The sequence below is a fragment of the Gasterosteus aculeatus genome, chromosome 13 (assembly GCF_964276395.1).
Source record: "Gasterosteus aculeatus chromosome 13, fGasAcu3.hap1.1, whole genome shotgun sequence".
In the NCBI taxonomy this organism is placed as follows: Eukaryota; Metazoa; Chordata; class Actinopteri; order Perciformes; family Gasterosteidae; genus Gasterosteus; species Gasterosteus aculeatus.
Genome location: NC_135701.1, coordinates 11813264 through 11834485, shown reverse-complemented (window position 1 = coordinate 11834485; position 21222 = coordinate 11813264). Strand labels below are relative to the sequence as shown.

The 21222-nt window shown below is 43.2% G+C and overlaps 1 protein-coding gene across 1 annotated transcript; it reads left to right on the top strand.

Moving 5' to 3' along the window:
* The first annotated feature begins 753 nt into the window (after window positions 1-753).
* On the top strand, window positions 754-3686 carry LOC144386315 (uncharacterized). Its single transcript, XM_078086999.1, has 2 exons — window positions 754-3391; window positions 3529-3686. The coding sequence occupies exons 1-2, from the start codon at window positions 760-762 to the stop codon at window positions 3630-3632; spliced, it is 2736 nt and encodes a 911-aa protein (XP_077943125.1). The 5' UTR covers window positions 754-759; the 3' UTR covers window positions 3633-3686.
* Window positions 3687-21222: the final 17536 nt, after the last annotated feature.

The following is a 21222-nucleotide window of genomic DNA, read 5'->3' as shown; positions in this document are numbered from 1 at the left end:
GCCTGCGCTAACACATATGCGTTAACCCCTAAGGACTTTTCTTCTGTTTTCCCTGCAGTGAGGAGATCGAGTGCTGGACCGTCGAGCGGGACCGAAGGACCCAAACCCTCCAAAGAGGAAGAACTTACTTTGGCTTTTTTTCCTTTTTGTTTGGACGTTTAGAAATAAATCAAACCTTTTTTGTGCAACCACTCGTGACTCCCAGCAGATTCTTTTTGCCCACCCCCGTGGATTGCCACATATGGTGGAGGATGCGGGCGCATCTTTAGTTCCACCGCTGTAACCCCGAAAGCAGGAGACTATGGGAGAAGCAATGGAGGCCGCGATGGCCAGGCTTCTCCAAGCCCAGGCGCAGCAGGTGCAGAGCATGGCAGCCCTTCAGGGGACATTCGACCGGCTGGCTGAGAACTTAACCCCAAGGGCCCCTCACGCGTCCCCAACAGCTCTACTCACAAAGCAGACCCCCGGAGACGATGTGGAGGCCTTCCTTGAGGTCTTCGAACGAACGGCAGAACGTGAAGGCTGGCCGGAAGACAGGTGGGCACACATTCTGGCGCCTTTTCTGACAGGGGACGCCCAGAGGGCGTACCAAGACCTCGGGACCAGGGAGGCTACAGACTACCCAACGCTGAAGGGGGCCATCCTGGCCCACTATGGGCACAATTTAGCCGGCCGCGCCCAGCGGGTCCACGATTGGGTGTACGACCCCCAGGGTCCCGTGCGGAGCCAGGTGGTGCGCCTGGGGAGGCTCACCTAGGGATGGATAAGACACGGGAGAGGATAGAAACCCGGTTTTACTGGCCCGGCATGAAAAGGGCAGTCGTGGATTATTGCGCCGGCTGCCCAGAGTGCCAACTAGTGGCCCCCCGGCCCTCAGTGAGGCACCCGCTAATCCCCCTGCCAATTATCGAAGAACCATTCGAGCGACTTGCCATGGACATTGTAGGTCCACTGCCCAAAACTAGTAGGGGTCATCGATACATCCTAGTGATCATAGACTATGCAACCAGATACCCGGAAGCTCTACCACTGCGAGCTGCCACCGCCAAAGCGGTGGGTAAAGAATTGTTCTTATTGTTCAGTAGGGTAGGAATAGCAAAGGAAATCCTCACTGACCAGGGCACTTGTTTCATGTCAAGGGTTTTAAAAGAAATGTTAAGACTGCTACAGGTGAAGCAACTACGAACATCAGTTTATCACCCCCAAACGGACGGCCTGGTAGAACGGTTCAACCAGACGCTAAAACGGATGCTTAAGAAGGTAATGGAGGCCGATGGGAAGAACTGGGACCAATTGCTACCCTACGTTCTGTTTGGGGTAAGAGAAGTGCCTCAGGCGTCCACAGGGTTCTCCCCGTTCGAGCTGCTGTACGGGAGAAGACCCCGCGGACTTTTAGACGTCGCTAAGGAAGCCTGGGAGAGTCAGCCTTCACCCCATCGCACCATCATCGAGCACGTGGACCAAATGAGGACCCGGATGGCCCAAGTCTGGCCAGTAGTGAGGGAACACCTGCAACAGGCACAGCAGGCCCAAGCCAGAGTGTACAATCGGGGTGCCCAGGTACGTGCCTTCCAACCAGGAGAACGTGTTCTTGTGTTGGTCCCCAGCGCAGACTGCAAGTTCCTGGCTAAGTGGCAGGGACCCTATGAGGTGGTGACACGGGTCAATGAAGCCAACTATCAGGTACGTCAGCCTGGCCGGCGCAGGCCCCTACAACTCTACCATGTTAACCTTCTTAAAAAATGGCAGAGTCTTCCAGGACCGCCGGCGCCACCCACCCCGGCCCTTACCGCTCGGATCCCGTTACCGAATGTGCCCATGGGAGACCATCTCAGCCCGAGTCAGCTGCAAGACCTACGTGAGGTAGTGTGGCAGCACCTGGATGTCTTCTCCGACCTGCCGGGCAGGACCGCCGTGGCCACCCATGACATAAGGACCGAGCCAGGAGTAACGGTTCGGGTGAAGCCGTATCGTGTCCCCGAGGCGAGGAGAGAGGCCATCAGGCAGGAGGTGAGTAGAATGCTCCAGCTGGGGGTCATTGAGGAGTCCCACAGTGCCTGGTCCAGCCCAGTGGTACTGGTGCCCAAGCCAGATGGCTCTTACCGTTTTTGCAATGACTTTCGTAGACTCAATGACGCCTCCCAGTTCGATGCCTATCCTATGCCCAGGGTGGATGAACTGATAGACCGGCTGGGAACGGCCCGTTTCATCTCCACCTTGGACCTCACCAAAGGCTACTGGCAGGTGCCGCTGACAACTCGGGCCAGAGAGAAGACGGCCTTCGCCACCCCCGAAGGCCTATATCAGTACACCGTGTTGCCCTTTGGTGTCCATGGAGCCCCCGCCACATTCCAGCGGTTAATGGACAAGATTCTCCGGCCGCACCAAGGGTATGCCGCAGCCTATATCGATGACATTGTAATTCACAGCGACGACTGGGAGACTCACCTGAGCCGACTGAGAGCTGTTCTGGGGGCCCTTCGCGGGGCAGGCCTCACGGCAAACCCAAAGAAGTGCCGGCTGGGCCTAGAGGAAGCTTCTTACCTGGGCTACCGCATAGGACGGGGCAACGTGCGACCCCAGGATGCCAAGGTAGAGGCCATTCTCAGCTGGCCAAGACCCAAGACCAAGCGCCAGGTCAAATCATTCCTAGGTTTGGTGGGGTATTACCAGAGGTTCATTCCCCGCTACGCAACTATGGCAGCCCCCTTGCATGACCTGACGAGAAAACGGGGGCCGGACAAGGTCAAATGGAACACCGAAGCTAACGGGGCCTTTGAGTGCCTACGACAGGCTTTGTGCACCAAACCGGTGCTAGTAACGCCTGCCTTCTCTCTCCCATTCCTAGTCCACACAGATGCGTCGGAAGTGGGACTGGGCGCAGTACTATCTCAGGTACGAGACGGAGAGGAGCACCCGGTGATGTATATCAGCCGAAAGTTTCTGCCAAACGAACGCGCTTACTCTACTGTGGAGAAGGAGGCGCTCGCCATAAAATGGGCACTGGACAAGCTTCGCTACTACCTCCTGGGGCGGAGTTTCACCCTGGTGACCGACCATGCCCCCCTGAAATGGATGGCGCAGGCAAAGGACTCCAACGCCAGGGTCACCCGCTGGTTCCTGACCCTCCAGGACTATAAATTCACGGTGGAGCACCGACCAGGGAAGGAACATGCTAACGCGGATGCACTGTCCCGGCGGGACGTTTGTATGTGGGCGGGACGGCGGGGTCCCGGCTTTCTGCTGGGGTGGGGGAGTTGTGGCAACCCACGGGTGCAGGTCCCTAGGAGCACCAATCAGCACCAAGGTCAGGTGACTAAAAGGGGATACGCCCCGCCCCCCCCCCGGGAGACAACGAGCGGCACAGCTGCGGCTCATGAGGCTGATGAAGGTGAGCCCCACTATAAAGGACCAACCGTTCCAACAGCCAAGGAGAACTAGACGTGAGTAGGAGCTGACGTCAGGCCGAGGCCTGCGCTAACACATATGCGTTAACCCCTAAGGACTTTTCTTCTGTTTTCCCTGCAGTGAGGAGATCGAGTGCTGGACCGTCGAGCGGGACCGAAGGACCCAAACCCTCCAAAGAGGAAGAACTTACTTTGGCTTTTTTTCCTTTTTGTTTGGACGTTTAGAAATAAATCAAACCTTTTTTGTGCAACCACTCGTGACTCCCAGCAGATTCTTTTTGCCCACCCCCGTGGATTGCCACAACCCGCTTTCAAATTCAGTTTCAGCCAGTGCACAGCAATAAGCCCCTCGTCATCTTGTAAATTGGTTTGCGACTGTGATTGCGTAATGATTTAAATACTTGAATACTTAGGCTGAAGTTTTTTGTCTCTTCACTCTGTAGTAGACTTTGCAGAAAATAGCACGCTGCTGAACTAGAGTTCAGGACGGTGAAACAAAATGTGCCCAATTTATGTTGAATAGAGGCCAACGATCCAAGCTCTGAAGACGGCGCATTTATATTAATTTCACAGATAGCTTCAAATTCTAATCGGCGTATTGTGTTATGTTAGGTTTTCATTTGCACCATTTTGGATCCAAAAAGGAATTAAACCAAAAAATAAAAGAAAAATTAGCATTTTTCCTACAAACAATAAACCCAGTATCTCTAGATCTTGTGCATAATTGCATGTCACAATTCTAATGCTGCTGACATGTCCATATAAAACATAAAAAAAGTTTAAAATAAAAAATGAGTCCCTCAATAGTTTTCATCTACCTCTGGGCCCCTTTGAAGTGAGGCTATTTCGATAGTCTACGCCTCCCTATGACATAGAGCAGGTCATGAGATTAATTGCCTCGGCGTTCCTGGTGATCCCTCTCCAACCCTACAGTTCTTTAAGTATGGGCATCACACACCCGACTGGAATGTCATGGTCAGGAAAGACTGAAAGCCCCCCCGAATAAAACATCCTGATGTTGGAAATAAGGGAAAGAAACCAGACATCAAGAGACCTGCAGTGTGACATTTGACGACCTGTGCAGTGCAGCTACAGAGTTCGGCCCCATGCAGGATATTGGATGGTTTCTCTACTCATGTGTGAAAGTATAGCAGAGCTCCATAGCAGCTAGAGCAGGAAATGCTTGATGATCCACATCTTGTAGGCCTATAGTTTATTTCTTCTCGGGGACAAATATCGGTGAATGAAAATACAAGACAAAGAAAAAAATCAATATAATTATTCCCATCATGTTTCTTGTTGGAAAAAAAATAAAAACGTACAATAGAAATGCTGTTTAAAAATATTTATTTCAATGCCAATATCAATGTTTGCAGGTTGAGAAAAGTTATGAGTCACATTACTTGTCCAATCTCGTTGCTTTGCAATTCGTTTTCCCATTAACTCTTGTTGATAAGGACACGGGCCTCTGAACTTAACATCAATGATGTTAAAAAGCCAGACGCCACCCACTCGAAGATTATTAACAAATGGTAATGCGCCGAATGCTTGTCTCATAAATGATGACATAAGCGCCGTAGTTGTCCACTGCAACGGATCCCGACTGTGCGACTCTGACCCGGCGTCTTGCCCCATGGCCGTGCTGCAGCGTGGTCAATAATGCAGTGCGAGCGGTGGGAATGAGTTAAGAGTGTTCCTTCGCACACTACTTTACTCCTTCTTCCAGTAAAACACAGCAAGAGGTGAAGGTATCGGATAATAAAACCTTTGCGAAAGACGACAAGAACACAACAGATGCCTTGAGGTCCAAACGTGTCCATCGTATCAAGAAACTGCAAAAATGCAAGAGTTAAGTTGCCGAAATTGTATTTTATCCCCAAGTGTGTTATGCTCCATAGTTCACCAGAGAGAGTCGAAAGGATTCCTGTAAAATCAATCCAACCGTGTACATTTAATATCATGGTTAAAGAAAAAAACTGTTATCTCCTCTAACCAGACCATGTGACGTTTAGCTGGATGTCACTGACCTCACAGCTGCAGGAGCTGTAGGAGGACTGAAGACCCACTGGGTCTAATCACTACCATTAGGTAGGATTTTCACAGCGGAAAACACGCTAATGGGATTTATAATCACCTAGTTCAAATGCCGTAGCAGGAGACAATTGTTGTTTTGGACACATTTTAACCGGAGAGGATGAGTGTTTTGTTCAAAAAGACGATGCCAACAAGCTTGTTTTCATGCAGATTTATGTTCAATGTTTTTTTCAGTAAAATAGCTTTTTGGGAGAATATAACTCACCTCAGCTTCCCTCCATAGAGAAATCCCTTATCCAATGGATCAATCTCATTAGAGAAAAAATTCCAGACTTTAGATGTTTAAATTCAGTTTTTCATCTGTCCAGCATTCAAATTAGAAGATCCATGGAAGATTATTACTATTAAACAGCAATGGCTTCAAACCAAAGTCACTATTCATTCCCCTTTGCCTATTCAGCCATTTGCTATTATCAAGTCCATTTCCATTAAACTTTTTTTTGTCCCTTTCAAATAAAACCATTAAATGTTTCCTTTGTTGTGTGGTCTCTTTCTGTCTCTCTCTCTCTGATGTCAAAATAGGAATATAGTCCCAGACAACGCTGAAGCACTTTCAGGACTGCAGACTGAGAAAACACAACGTTTTACTCCTAACTGTGTCCCAGCCGGTCACAAATGATTATCCAAAACCATTGAATGGAAGAAATAAAAGAAAAAAAGACAGCCAACTACTCAATAAGCCACTTTTCAGAAATGCGCATCTCAAAGGAAAAAAACCTGCAGTGTGAAGTGTAAAAAGTGTTGGGGTCAGCTTGGTTGTGAACGGCAGGAAGGGAATTTAGGTAAAAGCCATTGCCATTGAAAACATTTGAATAAATGTTTGAATTTTTGAGGAGCTTAGAAGTATATGTGAATTGTTGTAAAAGGAATTACTCACAGTAAAGTTTATACTCGTTTCCAGTTCCTTTTTTCATTTATCGTATATTTTAAAAGTGAGCCAAAAAGTGAGCCGATGGTCACAAAGCAGTTTTATTCTTTCCCTTGGTTTGTCACAATGATGTTAGTTAGATTGACAGCTTGTTTGCATACAACCAAATAAACTGCTTCAATTTGAACCACATTTTCTTATAGCAAAAAGCTCATTGTTTAATTACGCGGCCACAGGCGGACTTGTAACAGCAACCCACATTGTTTTCCTGCTAAAGTTTCCTTCGCATCTTTCTTATACGGTTGCAAAACACGTCTTGTCCTGCACCATAGTTTGTTGAACGAGCAACTGAACCAACATTCGTCAAGGAAAAGTGCACTGCTAATGTCTATTTGCGTAGACATTTGCATACCAGATGTAAATGCACGTTTAAATATAATTTTGGTCAAATGCTGGCGGGATTTTTTTACATTTATAAATATAATGATTAGTTGAGTTTCCGGGAGGCATATGATTCCAACACATATAAATCAGCAACTAAATTAAATGACAATTAATTAAATACAAGAAAGATGATTACGTTCGAAAGGAGGGAGGTATTTGCAGCAACGCAAATGCAAAAAATATTTAAACTGAGTGTTGTATCAATGGAGTATTATTTCTGATTCATTCTCTTTAGGCATGACTCAAATGTAGATCATAGAAGAAAAGTTTAAATAGTATGTTGTATATTTGTCTACCACATAACATCCTATCGTATAAGCTTTTCACGTTTCGCTTGTAAAATCCTACGATGAAAAACAAAAGCAGATCTGATAAATGTACCATTTTCTAGTTGTGTATAAGTATAGTTGTTCAGTTGATATAGACCATTAAATCTGAAGATTTGTTTTAGCGCATCTTCAGTGCGTGCCATCCTACTTTGACTTTCTTTCAGTATTGTTACAGCACACATGTATTTATGTAATAAGACACGCCAGTGTACCGTTATGTAATGCACCGCGAGGTGGGTGTTTCTAAATACACTTCCACTGGCATAAGTAAAAGTCCCTCTCTCCACCCGGCCCTCCCTCGCTTTCATACTTCTTCGATGAAGCCAACTGTAAAGTGGATTAGAATAAGAACATGCATGAACTCCGGCTATCAAAGGAAGTGCTTAAAAATACAAATTTTCTTTTTCAATGTAAATTTCGGACAAGAATTGTAGTGTTATTGTATAACAGATCAGGAGAGAGATTAGTTTATATGCACATAAAGAGAGCAGTGACTGCATCCACCGACCCCTTTCAAACCACCTCCTCACGCAAGCTCATTTGTATGAAGGGGGGAGAAGTACGTGCAAGAAGTGTCCAATGGTGCCATCTGCTGTTCACTAGCGTCAACTGCACGTGATGACAGACGGCACTTAACCCACACATCTAGGTTTGATATTTCATTATATTATTGAATGCAATAATAAAAAAATAAAAATAAAAGCGTGGAATAACGTGTTGCTCGCAGCACAGGCCCACAAACATCTGAACATTGGTCCCTGATGCATCATAACAGCTACAGGCCTCAGTGATCTGTTCTTTAACCTTTCTCTCCTTCCCCTCCTCGTTCTCAACATGTTCTCCGTGTTCTCTTAAGTCAGCACCCTGGTCGCACCCTATCACCAGCCCCAGTAGAGATAGACATTGTCCCTGCGGTGATATCCATCACGGCATCGGTCCTTCAGAGACAATTAAGTAGAGAGAAAAAACGGGGGACCTGGAAGGCGGCTGTGATTGATGATGTGCTGGGTTCAATGTAACCAGCCAATCATAGCTCAATAAGGCAAACGCTAAGCAGGAACGATCCTGCGAGGGTTAAAAAGAGAAGTTTCGTTCGAATGGAGTTAATCCAGCGTTCGGACCAGCGCACCAGTAAGACGTTTGTCACCATCATACCTCTGCAGGGATGTAATACCCATGGTGGATCGACAGAGGAAGGGATGAAACACGTTTACCTGCATTCACACAGCTGTCTGCCTCGCGCTGTTTTGTGGCGTGTAACTCAAAGGCTGCCTGAGTTTTCTGTGTGCTCTCAGTGTGCCTGTTCAAACACGCATATCACAGCCAGGAAGGAGACGACCTGACGTTCGTACTGAGGAACGAGTGTCTGTGTCTAGTAGAATCCTGTATTTCTTATATATATATATATGAGCCTGCTAGCATACCAGGAGATGGAAGGTACACAGAAATCTGCTGTCCTTTTTATTGTCTCTCCCCTGGTCTCCCAGTAGGAAGAATGTAGGGACACTGAGAGAGTAAATATTGACATGGGGTTCCGTGCTTTGTCACATTCATTGAATAATATTGATGGTTTTTGACCTTTGACCTGCCTTACATTTTGTTTGAATGGTTGTAAACTCTGTTAACTGTGGCATTTAACTTGGGGTTGTGTTGTTCACGCCCGTCCTGCTCTGCAGATCCCATGAATCGACAGCAAAAGTAAGACGTGATTGTTGTTTATTAAGAAAGAATTGGACTGTCACAACCTTAATTAACAAAATCTTGATACTGACTCTCACAATAACTGCTGTTAAGGGGTGCTGAATAAAAGATTGTGAGTATTTATATTACCTCTCAACGGCTGTCAACGTGGCAACGAGCTAACTTTCCTAACAGTTTAAGCAACGGAAAAAACAGCTAACAGCAGTTAGCAGCATTGGTGCGGACGGTTTTATATGAGCTCACTGCAGAGGGGAAGCCGTGAGTCGGGCCAGTGGGGCACGCTTAAGTACACAAGAGTGCACTAAAGTACGCACGGCAGTCCGGCTGTGTTAAAAAACGCTCCGATAACACGGACGGAGGGGGAAGGACTCATGCAAAGCCTGTAACATGCCATACTCCTGTATCCTTTTGTAGCTGATAACTGTTAACTGCGCCCGTACTGATCCATCTAATATGAATAGAATGGGCTCATTCATTGAACATCCAAACCTGAGCCCAAACCTGTGTGGTCGTTAAAAGGAGCTTTAAAGGACAAAACAAGCTTTTCAATTGTTTCCTTTTTTCAATAGTTAGTTAATTTCAATAGCTTCTCTGCCCAGTCCATAAACTGTGTATTGAAGATAGTCAGCAGAAATTCTTTTCCTGCATTATATATGTTACTGGTTGATATTTGATCATAGGAAATGTATTATGTTATTGCTGATCCACTTGAAGAAATCTCAAAATAATTGCCTTATGTTGCTGTATGCCTCTCACGTCCTCTTTCTTTGCTTTTATTTGACACTGTTTTAGCAGAGGGATTATTTTGGCCATGGAAAGCATTTTCCATGGCTCTGGTAACTATGTTTGAAGAGAAAACAAGCTTCTGCTGTTCCTTAAACCTGTCAGAAAACAGGAGAAATAACGTTAGATAATCCTTACGAGAATTCACACAAGAAAAAAAGATACCGTTGGCGTCGTCCTCATATCAGAGACTTATATTGTGTATTATTATATTCTGTTGCTTTCCTACACAATCTTTTGAGAGAAATGGAAAGGCAAAACCAAAGGGGAAAAAAAACAAAAGACACATGCTTTTGAGATTCATTTCGAAACAAACATGAAGTTCCGTCTTCTTTTTGCCCAGAGAGTTCATTTCATCTTATGAAACCATCTTCAGAAAACTCCAGAGTTTTAACTCAATGAAACTTCTCAAAAATGGACCCATCATCAGGGGCACACATGGGAAATCAAATGGTACCATCCATTCCAGCTGCTTCCGCTCTCTCTCTGTTTGAAAAATGTGTGCAGGAGCCTCTCAAGGGTGTGAAATTACTCCCCTGGGTGAGCAGAGAAAAGGCAGTCAGCCGAAGAATGTCACCTGGATTCCACTCAGTGTCCCCTCATTTGTCATGACTGCACAGCATAGGCACAATTTTGAGAAATGCCATTTCTTTTAGGCTGCACTATCCTGCGGGATTGTTTTGCCAAGTGTCCTGTCAGTTCTCCCTGCAATCGGGTCTGCAAGTAGATCTGCTGCAACTGTACATTCAGCGCATTTTTACCATTTAGCATTCCTTAACGTGATATATATATATATATATGTAATGGGACAATGGATATCCATGTTTCCAATGATGCGTTCCCTTTTGACAGGACTAAAATGTCCCTCCATTATGTGCAAAAAAGTCCTTCTAAAAATCTGGAAATAATACTAAACAACTTACAAAAGAATTGCTGGCCAGATTGGGGAACGGGAATCATGACTGCGTAAGTATTTTTGAGGCCGATTGGTACAAATCTCACTTTGTGCCCGAGGAGTGAGAAGGAGGGTCATTACATTCTTTTTGAACTCTCTGCATTTGTTTCGAAGTTTGCTTCCAATTATCATGACTTGGTCACTTCCTCGGGGTAACATTTGGTTTTTAATGTGAACATGTTGCACACACTTTCAAACCTGCTCCTCGTTTGCTCTAAACTAAATTCTGTTCTTTTTTTGAGAATGTGAGCTTCAAATAATAAAACAACTGGCTGTTAGTCCTGATAGAACACATTTCTGCACCATGATATGCATGCCCCCCTAGAAAAAAAGAGTTGAGCCAAGGATATTCTTTCAAGTTAATTTTTTAATAAAAAAAAGTTTGGACCCTTTCCCCCTTCTCTGTGATGGGTGTAACGCTGAAGTCAAGTTATCTCATCGCTAATGAAACTGCATGCCGTGTCTTCTTTCTCGAGTTGGCTCACAGCTGAATCCACATTGTCTTTACGGGCCGCTCTTGCCTGCTAGGATAATTGCGTGAGCCTGTTTTTGCTGTTAGTAAAATGTGCACATTGTGTGCAGCCCGTGCGCTGGCATTCACTGATTTATTAGCACGTAGGGTCAGCAGAACCCGGGGTCAAATGTATCAGGGAACACTGTGTGCATGTGAAGTTAAATCCATGCATGAATCTGTCACATCAGTGTGGTTGCTCCGCAGCCTGCCTTTGCAGTCACGGAGCTTTACTAAGCTTTCCTGTTGGTGTTTTGCTGGCTGTCACTCCAGCCATCCGTCTTGTCTCCTCGCCCAGCTGCTGATTCGTCACAAGCTGCGCAGGGAATTTACGCTTGGGTTTAATGCGAAATTTGACGAAAGATTTCATAAGAGCAACACGGTGGCCACTGTTTGTCACTTAAATACATAATTAATGAAGAGTTCTGCACCAATGTGGCAGAAAGAAAACATTAGAATTAGTATATTTAATCTATTTCAGTATGTTGAAATCAATGTCGGACAATTCATTTGTAAATTTGTGGTCCATGAAGAAACTACAACTTTGCTGAAGCTGTAAAATTTGAAAACGTCTCCCTGTCTTGATTTCAGAGAGACCAGCGACAAAAACAACGCATCACAAAGAATGGCTCTGGTTTTTCCTCGTTTAACAAAGTGGCCACTGCACTGCCATATGTATTACAGACATTTTAATCCCCCCCCTCAGTTTGTCTCCCACAAAGTGATGCTTGAGGAAGATGTTGCTCCACAGAAAGAAAACAAGTTTATTACTGCAGTTTTATTACCATGGAAAAGTTCTAACGATCTACTCTCCCAGGTTTGCGTTTATCATCTCAATCTTTATGGACTCTATAACAGTATTTATTCTATTTTGTTTCACATTCATAACATTTTGCAGTATGAGGGAGGCAAAACAGTGCAGAAGAAAACAGCTGCATGCATTTAACTGGCAAATATAATACCAATGTTTTTCTGGAGATTTCGCCGCATCAGATTTGACGGCACATGCTATTGGAAAGCTAACCTAGAACCATGTGTGCTGTACAATATGTGCCGTACCTGTCATTATGTTTCTTCATTCATCATCATGGCCACAACTTTTTTTCACATCTTTTCTATTGGCTTTGACTCATGCTGCGCTCCAAAGACAGCCTAAGATTAATTCCACTATTTAAACATAGATTTACTGTGACTTTTGAGGTTTATATAAATTCTAGAATATTTTTTTCTATCCTTTGTGTTATAGCTTAAACACATTTGGTTAAGGATGAAAGGGGACAGTTTTTTTCGTGGTTGAAATCATCACGTTGTTGCTGCGGAATTAGTGAATGGATTTATAAGTCATTATGAAGCTTTATGAAGCTTCCCAAATATCATAGCTAATAGTCTGCCAGTGATGTCTTTTTGCTTTACAACTTGATTCATTAAAGTTTTTGCTTCTATTAGTCCAGTAGAGACGAGGGCCCTTTACCAGTTTGTTGATTGTAACCAGAGGAATTACTCTGGGGGATTCAATTCTATTTATGTTGATTACTTCGATTCATTATTCTGTCATTATTGTTTTGGTTGGGGACACATGTAATAATAAGTGCTTTATTTTGCTTAACTTAATGTTTATTGTTTAATGTTTATTAGTGAGAGTTACAGCCACATTTAGGTCAATTATAAACTCTACATTTTAGCAAGGATCTGTTGGATTGAGCTATAACAAATTAAGATCCGTCATTGTTGCCTGCAATTCTCCTTTGTCCATTATCATTTCCTCCGTTGCAGCTGGTGTCACTGCAAACTGGCTTATTGTATTTGGTTGATTTGATTGAAGTGTTTCAGTAACTGATCTGTTTGCCTTGAACGACACCTTGATCGCGTCGAGTTAAGATTCTCTTGGTAATTCCCGTTGTTGGTTCCCTCCTTTCAATCCCAAAGCCCTGCCACATACTCTAAAGTCCGACATCGAGTTGCTTTGCACATTAGCTGTGCGGAGCTACCACTTCAGAATATGCTTACGTTTCAGACTTGATGACTTTTCCCTGCTCTGCTCCAAAGAAAGAGATATCCCAACGGAACATTACCGGATAAAAACAAATCTCAGGTGTCCCTCCCAGCTGCCTGTAATGCTAAATGAAACACATGGGACCCCTCAGAAATAAGTGGAAACAAATGTTTTTTTTCCACCCGTATTTGTAACAATGGATCAGTGTTGAGCATTCGCGGCAGCACATCAGACAGATGCTGTTTGTTTTTTTGTTTTTCTTCGAAGCGAACAAATCTTAAAAGCTAAAAAAGCCCCTCACCCCTCCCCCCCCGCCCATCATCAGTCTGTATCACTGCGATTGCAAAAGACTGTTCAGCAATAATAACTTTATTCTTGTGATTGCAAAAGACAAAACAATAAAAGGATGGAACGTTGAGCTAAAGAGTTACATGGACACGTCTGCAGTTTGACCGTATATCCATCGAGTGTAGACACTCTTAATACACACAGGAGACAGAGAGCAACGTGGTTGTCTCCTCTTGTAGACATTCAATAGTTGCTATATTGATGCCCTGACAATCCAACAGAGAACCTTTAAATACATGTAAAGGTATAATTTAAGTTCTCCTTCCCCTGGCGCTAACTGGATATAGCGGACTGATTCACATTATAGTCGTGATGGTGTAAGAGACGGCAGGACAACGGTCCTACTGGGGTCCATTTGTTACTGGGAGCAGATCAGGGACTCCCTCAAAGCTGAGCAGAGCAAGTAGAATCAATTAAAACATCAACGTGTTTGACTTTGAGGTTGAATACAAAGCGCACATCATGGAGTAATTATAACAAGAGAGCAGGCAACTTATGACTGTCTGTTCCCGGTGGAGTTGAGTGTCTGGAGATGGATTCTCTTCCCTGTACTAAACTCTTGTTGTGTGAGCGATGGGTGGAAGGTGGTAGTGATAAATACCGGCAAAAAGGATCCTTTGGAACCATAGTAGACAAAAAAAATTCTAGGTTTGAGCTAAAGCAGAATCCAAACTGAACATGTCGGACATTATACATTCAGTAACTGATACTAAATCCTCTTAACACAAAAAAGGAGTCTGGATTTCATACTCCGCTTACACTTTGTGACAGATTGCCACTGTTTGGTGTCGTGACCTCAGACTTTATAATGTTTAACATGCCTCATATCCACCCACCTCTCACAATGTGTTAAGAGGCCGTGGTTGGATAACAGCTCAAAGGTGGAGCTATGAAATATGACATTTGTTATTTGGGCCAAATTGTGACTCAGAGCAATTTTGAATGACAGGGTCTCTGTGGTCTTTCTTCATACATTAAAATGATGTCAGCTATAATGCATAAAGTTTCCTCATTAAGTGAAAAACGATTTATCTCTCTAACAGCTAACAAAACAGAAGACAGTAGCTGACTGACAGCTCACCTTGCTCTAGTTCACTGACGTCGTCACATAAAGTTCGGTAGGTAGAAACGTTTGGCTTAGATGTGTTAAATGGTCAGACGACCAACAAATCAAATGCTCTGACAAAAACAAAACACAAATGCTCTTCCACTGTCTTTGGCTTCAACAACATGTGCATTGTTTGACTTTATTCCTCTATGTACATTTATTTTGTATTTCCTAAAAACACACAAATTGGCCTCAGAGGGCTTTTAAAAACCTCAGGCAGGAGGACAGAGAAGGGATCCCTCTCCCGGGATGGATAGAGTGCAGTAGATGTATGTGCAGTAAAATATGTACAATACGTTCAGTGAATATCGGAGAAATTATTGAAATGTTGTGGAAAGCCAACGATTTAAAGGTACTACTAATAACATAGTTTATGACAGCAAAGGAAGCAAGTCATATTTTCACTCTAATATGCTGTATTTATATTCATAATGATAAGATGAAGCATGAACGCAGTCCAGTCCAAAGTAGGTTTGTTCTTTAAAGAACAGACTCAATTGAGTAAATTAGCTTTTTTAGACTTAAAATAGATCATACGATTGATAACTTCAACCTAGCTGCATTCAGCATGTCAGTTTTATGTGCATTATTTTCTCCATTTATTCAGGAAAGATGAGGGTTTGTCACCATGAAGCTTGAGAGCACTAAGCTAACCTCCACATATCTATGCAGACAAAAAGTTAAGGTTTCACAGGGGTTCTTTGAACTGAGCTGTCAAGCTGTTGCACAGGGCATTTACACCTTTACGCAAAGAACATAACGGTTCCACACATGGTTCTGCAAAGTCTTTATTGGCTCTGCGTTTCTGTTTTCCACATGAAAACAGCAGTTCAGGTGTAACGTCCTGCTGAGTCCCTCAATGTGAACATGACGATGCTCCGGGATCTTCCTCCTGGATTCCTGCTCCATCGTGTCTCTTTGATACTGGCTGAAATGATATTGCATGTGGTGAAATAGCCCATTTGGAAATGCTTTGATTGTCAAAGAGACCTGCTGCGGACATGTGGTGATGGCGTTTATTTTGAAGTAAAAGATTACCAAAGATTTGGTGTCACTGCATCGGTGAGTGAGTTACATGTAGCCAGCAGCTGACACATGCAGAGCATTTGGCCGACGTTTGGAGAAAGCACGGGTGGTTTTAACACAGACTGACAGAAAAGATTTCAATCATGCTGCGGGATTATGAGTGGACTTCAGTGCATTCCCGGGTGCTTTTTCTCTGCCGTGTAACCTTGTCATAATTGGAAACTATTTTAATAGACTAAAGATGCTAGAAACCCAACTCTAAAGTATTTTGTTGGGTATCAATTCTAGGCAATCTTACTCGTTTTACACCAGTATCTTAAAATAGTACCTAAAAATGTTCTCATTGCCCTCTTTAGGGGACATCTGGAAGCTATTCCATCCTGCAAACTAGAGGGAAGCAGCTACAGGCCTGGACGTCCTGGTTAAATGCAATACAGTGAGCCAGGCTGTTTGAGAACAGACAATAACCAAAGCTGTAAAACGCTTTCAAGGGCAGAAGAGGAACGAATTTAAATGTACACGTGAGTAATGTTCCCAATTTTCACCTCACTTTGCACCCTTATAAAAGGTGATCTTTGGGGCTCATTTTTATCATCAAATGTCATGACAGACTTCTTTATAGTGGTGGACATCATGGTCAAAAGAGGGGGTTATGAGGGAGGGTGCTGCGTTTAGTGAGAAAGGGAAAGGATGAATGGGGAACAGTAAAGAGATGCGTAAAGAGAGCGTTAAACAGTCCTGCTATAAAAAAAAGTGTTACTTTGTCCAGATCCCATTATAAAATGTTTCTAGGATAACTCTGGAACACAGTTTCTGGGCTTTATATTCCATATATAAAAATGCATATTCGAACTTCAGTTACCAGCAGTTAAAGTTACTTTCATTTATTTTATTTTGTTAGTACACAATGGAACGTAATGCAGAGTTTTAAACAGATAACACTGACCCCCAAAGTCTCCATCAAATCCATCAAATCCAGGGGACCTCAGTGAATAAATGAACAGCTGGGCACTGTACTACAACACTGTCCTTGAACACATTCAAGGTTTGCAGGGTCTCTACATCTGGACCCACGTAGCCTGGTTGCTGCACTGGGACAGCTTGAAGGTGCTTGTGTTGAACGAGAGTGGCAGCATCAGCGGAAAACAGGATTAAGATAAATCTTGTCCCAAGAGAAGGTTTATGGATACATCCAAAACCTCCAGAAATGTAGGGGTTGTTATTCAAAAAACGATACTTGGGTGGGGTGTTTTCGTGTTCAGGCCTCCTCGTATAAGTCGATTTCTTTGTTGATCATTAATATTTTCAAAATGTATTATTGACACGTCATATTGTGCCGTGTTTCCCAAACTATGTATCTATGAGTCATGGACGTAAGTCCACCTTGGAGTGTGATCACAGCAAAACACTGCGGCCTCAAGTGTCTCCTGAGACGCTGGGGGAGTAAAAGTGTTTTCACTCTTTAGCAATAATCTCTGGTGTTAAGCCTTATTATCCCCTCTGTGTCATTGTCTGTGATTCAGCAAAGTGTTTCTTTTTTTTCCAAGTATTTTTGTCTCGTGTTTTCTTCCAACCAATTTGTGGAGGAAAGCACAGAGGTGGTACGTTTTGTGTAAAGAGGCATGTGGAGCTGGTCGACTTGCATGGGAATGTACATCGGATTCTGACCTGAAAGTGGAGCGAAAACAAGAAAGACAGGGAGACACATTGGCTGTAATAATCACGATCGCAGAGCAGGGCAATTAATGCTAAATGTACAACCATCCCTCCATCCGTATAATTCACCCTCAGCAGCACACACATGACTGGAAGGAAACAAATCCATCCCTCAACCATTTCCTCTCTCGCTCTCTTCACGCCGCTCTCCGTTGCACAAAGGACCCTCTGTGAGAAGAGATGCTGTGTGGCGGGGGAGGGGGTGCGCAGGCACTGGGGTCGGCCTACAGCCTATGGTTTTGTTTCAAACCACGAATTGGCTCAGCGGCCGGTTTGACAGTCAAACAGACCACCGGCTGTAAATCGCATGCCGCCAAATGGATGCGGGCCCTTTCAGAGTAGCACTTCCTCACAGACGCGAGGCAACCCAAACAGACTGAACACTGTCTCCGTTTATGGTCGTCCAACAATAAACTCCCCCTTTTTACGTGAACGTTGTGTCTGACCTACAGGGTCAGCGTTTGCGGCGTTGTGCCTCCGCCCTCTGATCATAAATGTTGAAATGTACAATTAGCTGATGTACTCTTGATCTTCAGTAGGTGGGTCTTCAACAACACGTGTGGCATGTTAGGAGAAGCACTGCTATGGTGTGTCCATAATGGGGGTACCTTTAGTCAAAACATTATTCGTCATGTGTGATGCTTCGATTGTAGGTTTTGATGAGAAAATTACCATTATTAACCAAGAATCACATATAAAGTGACTTAACCTGATAAATACATAAATGCACGTTTCTCTGTGCAGCAGTGGTTTTACTTGTTTTAATATTGGTGTGTTTTTTTGGCAAGCCATTGCTTTCCAAGCTGGAATATAACAGTGGCTTCTTGAGTTCTGTGTTTGATAAAAGCTTGAATTTAGTGCTAATAAGTGAGAGACTTTTCTCACAGTTGGAGCTCTTCTTCTGAACTGGGTGCTTACACAAGTCATTTTTTGTGTTACCGTTTAAATGGGTTGGTTGTGTCTAATTATTTACAAATGAAGGAACTGCTCTGGAGTAATTACTGCTCTCTATGAAACACACTCAGTGAAACAAAGCATACAGTTTATCTTAAAACCACATCTTTTTTTTCAGCCTCCAACAACATATGGACTCCATGACATCACTAAACCAGCGGCTTGCGGTGGATCTACATACACTTTACTTCTCACACACACGTCCAGCTGTTCTGCGGTATGTTTTCTCCATTGATACAGATTCTGTGGTTAACTGACAGTTTTCGGCTCCCTATGAGTACAGCGTGTGAATATGTATGTCGGTATGTATGATCCACTCCAATTTTTTTTACATTTTCAAGCATCGTACAGTTATGATCGTAGTCTTTTTTTTCGACAGCATCTGTTTCCAATCCGCAAAATGAATGCTGAAAGCCCACCAGCGATTGAAGCTGATCTCTGTCTTTAATTCATGCAGCCAGGTGGCTGAGCGACCCCGCCCACGTCCTTGGCCCGGAGCGCCAGTTGGGACCCTGAACTCTACGTGGATTGTATGACTCTTTTTTTTATGGCGTCTTAAATCAGTCATGATGTGGCTGTAGTGCTGACTCCTGTGTATTATTTATTAAATAAGTAGATGAGTAATCATTTGCCATTAATCATCCATCTTTCCACAGAGCGCTGCAGCCCTTAAGATTGCAGTTGTCATTTCATGCTAAATTTCCTTTCAAGATGTTTTCAAACCCATTCTGGCTTTCAGTCTCAGTCTGGCTCAACATGGCAGACATTTCAACAGGTCTAATTTATAGTTCAGGAAGAGTAATTTATTGTGCTGCTGAGTAATAATGACGAACGCAGTCCACAAGGACTAGTAAAGAGGGGGAAGACAGTAATCATTTGGATAGTTGTGCACATTTTTTACTCTTTTACCAGAAATAACTGAATGCATATTGGTTTCTCATGAATGGAAAAATGTATTTCAGGGGCAACTGTACATTGCCAATGTTCACTCTGAATTCATATCCTGAAATGAATGTAGACCTGAATCTTCAGGTCTACGTTCTCTCCTCTGGTATACTGTAAATACATCTAGGTTTCCATGGCGCCTTCTTCTCACAGCTCCATCAGTATCCCATTTACCGCTTTCCACTCGTATTAAAAGAGATTTTTTTTATGTAGTGATTACAATTTGTTGTAGGGATAAATGAATTGGTGTAAATTATGAAACTACATTATATGAAAACTAGAACATATCTACTGCATCACATTTGGAGATCAACACAAACTAGTTCCATCCACCAAAATGTGTAATTGTGTTACTGGTGAAAACCTTTAAAATAACGTATCTTTTTAATGAGGTTTGGATGGACACTATTATCCAACAGTGTAACAAACCAGAGAAACATTGCCATAGCTGTTCGGCATTATATTTTAACTTTATTTTAAATGGATGCGATACGTTTCCATGGAAAACTATTATTAAGCTTCAAAGCAGATAAAATGTTCACTGGGATGTGCGAGATGTCTTCAAGTCTCATGTCTGTACGATGCAAATCACGTGCTGTCTGGTATGTAGAAAAAAACCCTAAAACATTTAGTGTGATTTTGAAGAAGTAATCTCAGGAAAATAGTGGATCAAGTCCCTACCTTCTAGCTCCTTGAGGCAATTTGTGATTTTTGGCTGTATTGAATAAATCTAATACCCTTGGCATAACTAGTGTTGATGATTTGAGAGATAGATAAAGGTTTAAAGGAACAGCTGCACTGAGGAACACACAGCTATCACACTGCACACTAGTTAATCTCCAGTGTAAGCACCTCTCAGAATCAGAAACAGCTTTAATGGCCGTGTATGCGCACGCACACATACATGGAAATTTGACTCCGGTTACATTTTGGCCTTTTGGTGGGCGTACATACACAGTACAAACAAACAAAAAAAAGTGTAAAAAATACAAATGTAAAAACAAAACGGGGACAACTAAAAAAGTAGAACACATTTAAGTATAAACATTGATACAATATAAATATATATTCGAACTTTGTATGTTGTACACTATTCACACGTACATACTTGTAGAAAATGTCTCAAAACCTTTGACTCGTACTGATAAAAAAAAATGGTTCTGCAATAAAAGTCATGACATGCGTTTTTCCACAGTGATCAAAATGGGTTTATTTTATCTACTCAAAAAATTATAGTTGTTGGCATCAGAACCTCCTCCCAACATCCTGGCCCCCCAAACCAGGTGAACAACCTCCCTTGACTACGTGACTCAGCGTTGTGAGCTCAGATTACTGGCGCGAGAGCTCGGTGAGACTCTCGGTGAGTCCTCAGCAGCTGCGGCAAACTCGGAGCCACACGCCCCGGCACAAGTGGACCAAGTGGACCCCGGCGAGAGCTTGGCAGGACAAGTGGAAGAAAGAGACACAAGTAGCTACTTGTGACACAGCAGTATTTCAATATTTAACGTATGTTCTTCTGTAGCCGTTGACACGGATAACAGGTTTTATGTGATGGATCGATACTGAATCTTGAATATCAAAACAAGTACAACACAGATTTGACACTTTTTGGAAAAATGTTCTACTGGTTTAGAGTGGATTAGTGCAGGATTAGCTTCCTTTAATTATTCCAAATAGCAAAAAAGCACTAACCACTAACCTTGATCTGAAAAATAGCTTTATAGAGACATTATTGGAAGTATTGTGATCTACTTACAACTAAACTTTGCCATGATGATGCTACACCGTATAAAAAAAGCCGGCCAAACTCCTGGACGCATTAAAAGACGGCAGTTTTTTCCCTCCCTCAAAGTGGCAAATAATACTTTATAGGACCTATAAAGATAAGTCAATACAAAAAGTTTTGTTAATTAATATATGTAAAATGATTAACAGAAGAATGTATGTATTGTATCAAAACCCCAAATGCTCTTCACTTCTCAAAACGGTTCTTTTCCACATTGTAGGATTATACTGATGGTGTAACTGGTGTGGTGGGAG